Source organism: Littorina saxatilis, linkage group LG2, assembly GCF_037325665.1.
Source record: "Littorina saxatilis isolate snail1 linkage group LG2, US_GU_Lsax_2.0, whole genome shotgun sequence".
Lineage (NCBI taxonomy): Eukaryota > Metazoa > Mollusca > Gastropoda > Littorinimorpha > Littorinidae > Littorina > Littorina saxatilis.
Window position 1 is genome coordinate 13,379,547 of NC_090246.1, and position 2,774 is coordinate 13,382,320.

Sequence of the window (2,774 nt, forward strand, 5' to 3'; positions counted from 1 at the left end):
CCAGCAAAAAAGACACACGGGCACCGACACACACATACACACATACACACACACACACAAACACACACACACACACACACACACACACTAACACACACACTAACACACACACACACAAACACACACACACACTAACACACATACAAACACACACACACACACACAAACACACACCGGCACACACACACACACACACAAGTTCACTCGCACAGAATAATTGTTAACCGATCTTATTTACAAGTGCCCTATTCCCAAGGCCTTTCAGCTTCCGTAGTTAAAGTGGTATAATGGAGCAAAATCCAAAAAGAAATTACACCAAAAGCTATCCAGTTCGCGCTATATGTGGTAATCACTGTCAGCACGTATCAGAAGCGGTTTCTTAAAATAAGCAGTTAGTTGCTCTCTTAGTCAGATTTCAAACGGTCGTGTATGAAGAGCGTTTTCAGACTGTAATTTCACTTCCTTCTCTGTCTTTTTCTTCTTCTACTATGTTCTTGGACTTCTCTAGAATGCATGTTTGGCTTCCTGAATCTAACAGATTTTCATCTACTTCGACAAAAGAACTTAGTTACGAAACATGTTCGAGGAAATCATTATAGAGGTATCTAAATTACAGCACAGCAAATGTCTCTTGATTTATTATATATACATATTATATGTCAGAAAATCAAAATTTCCCCTTAGATTTAACATCTTTGAGTAATGTTGACCAGACAGACGGACCTCCAGATCTCTGACTGCTGTAGAATAGACGAACTCCAGAAATAACTCTGTTGGGCTTGTATGTGCTGTGAACAAGTGAATACTCTTACTTTCATTACTTTTATCAGACGTTCATCTCGTGCACATGTTTCGCTGGTGACTCGCCTATGCTTCGTCGCGATATAACCTTCGTGGTTGAAAACGACGTTAAACACCAAATAAAGTAAAAGAAAGTAAAGAAAGACTCGCCTATGCTGCCAGGCGGACACATTTGTTTGAATAAAACCGTGAGTATTCCCTCTTGCACAACTCTTACAAACCCGCCAGAGTTAAATCATCGTCTATTTCAAACGGTGTACGGAGAAAAGGAGGACCTGGAGAAGTCAGTATCATTTGTCTCGCTGTTCGGTCTAACAGTATAGACGTGTGATCAACAAGAAGAAGGAGAAACGGTGCACCAGAGACGTTGTGTTGTGACTGGCGGAGGAAGGACCTGACCAATATCTGTGTAGCTGTAATAGCTATAACTGGCGATGGCGTGGTACAACCCACAGTGGATCTGCTTGGTCATAGCTTTGAATGGATTTTGCACTTATAATGCAAGTACTTCTTCTACTACACGAAAGCCTGTTCGCACTGATTCCCAATCCACCTCCAATGATGTGTCGAATGTTACCACCATACCCGCTTCAAACGAGGACAAAAGACAGCTAGAGTTTGAAGCCACCACTGCTGGAACGAGCCACTGGATCAGAGAGGGTACGAGCTTAGTGACTCCCAGATTCCCCGGGAACACAGAAACTGAGAAGCATCCAACTCAGATTCTCTTGACGCATCACGGGAACTCAGAAAACACAAGTGCAGGGAACCCGACAGAACATTCCGGATCTTTCCATCGTAGCGAAGAAAACACGAGGGATACGTTTACTACTCACTACAGTTGGAACAAAGAAACGACGAGTGCCAAAGACTTTCTATTGGGCTACAATCCAGGGGTGTGCAGGGACGGTAGATACATCTCTGAATTCAAAGACACCAACCCCTATGTTTTTCCGTGTGAATGCACCCCAGGGTGTGAGATGTACGGCACGTGCTGCCCTGACAACGCCACCGATCTGATGTCAGCTAGCTTCACAGGCTGCGCACGGTCAGGATGGTACGTCCTCACTAAGTGCCCGGCGGGATGGAACGACGACAGCATCAGGGAGAACTGTGAGGAAGGGAGATCGATGTACCCGAACGAGGACCTGGTCAGTGACCCCACCACCAACGTCACCTACAGAAACGCGTTCTGCGCGCTGTGTCACGGGGTCTCTTCCTTCACGCGCTGGCCATTAAACATCAGTTGCAACAACTTCCAGAAAGTGTACTCTGCTGTCACCCAACGAGAGTTTTTGCAACTGGCCCTGGCCAGTTACTGCCATGTGGCCAGTTCCCCGCCTGACGGAACCTATCCACGCAAATGCGAAGACACCGAGTTTTCCAATATCGAAATTGTGGGCAGCTGCGACACTACTAGGTTGTCGAAAGGTGAAAACTACGAAAAAGACGCAGCTGCGAACTGTCTCCTGTACAATGCTCACATCCTCCTTGTGCGCTACCGTTTTAAGGTCTACCAAAACCTGTTTTGTGCCATCTGCATGGGTGCAGACCCCATAAGGTATGATCGTCCACCGGATCCAATAGGAAAGCCACAAGGAGAACCACCTTTCTTTTTTCTGCTAGGCTTAAGTGACCGTGACGATTCTTTAGGGGAGCGAGCTGACCGGGGCTGTCTGCCAGGGCTGTGGCGAAATCTTGAGGTTTGCTACGCATGGTGACCTTGTACACAACACTTTTTTTTCACTTCAATTTAACATGCACTAATTATTTCAAACAAAGACAACTAGAGTTGGAATTTATACCAGGGACAAGCGCACGCACACTGACACGCACGTGTGTTCGTGTGTTCGTATGTTCGTGTGTGTGTGTGTGTGTGTGTGTGTGTGTGTGTGTGTGTGTGTGTGTGTGTGTACGTGTGTGTGTATGTGTGTGTGTGTGTGTGTGTATGTGTGTGTGTGCGTGTGTGTGTG

At 46.1% G+C, this 2,774-nt stretch overlaps 1 protein-coding gene across 1 annotated transcript in view; it reads left to right on the forward strand.

The window, feature by feature from the left end:
* The first annotated feature begins 1,235 nt into the window (after nt 1–1,235).
* LOC138960495 (uncharacterized) overlaps nt 1,236–2,774 on the forward strand; it is a 3,995-nt gene continuing 2,456 nt past the window's right edge. Inside the window, exon 1 of the mRNA XM_070332399.1 lies at nt 1,236–2,362. Within this exon, the coding sequence (XP_070188500.1) occupies nt 1,236–2,362 (1,127 nt within the window). The remainder of the gene's footprint in view (nt 2,363–2,774) is intronic.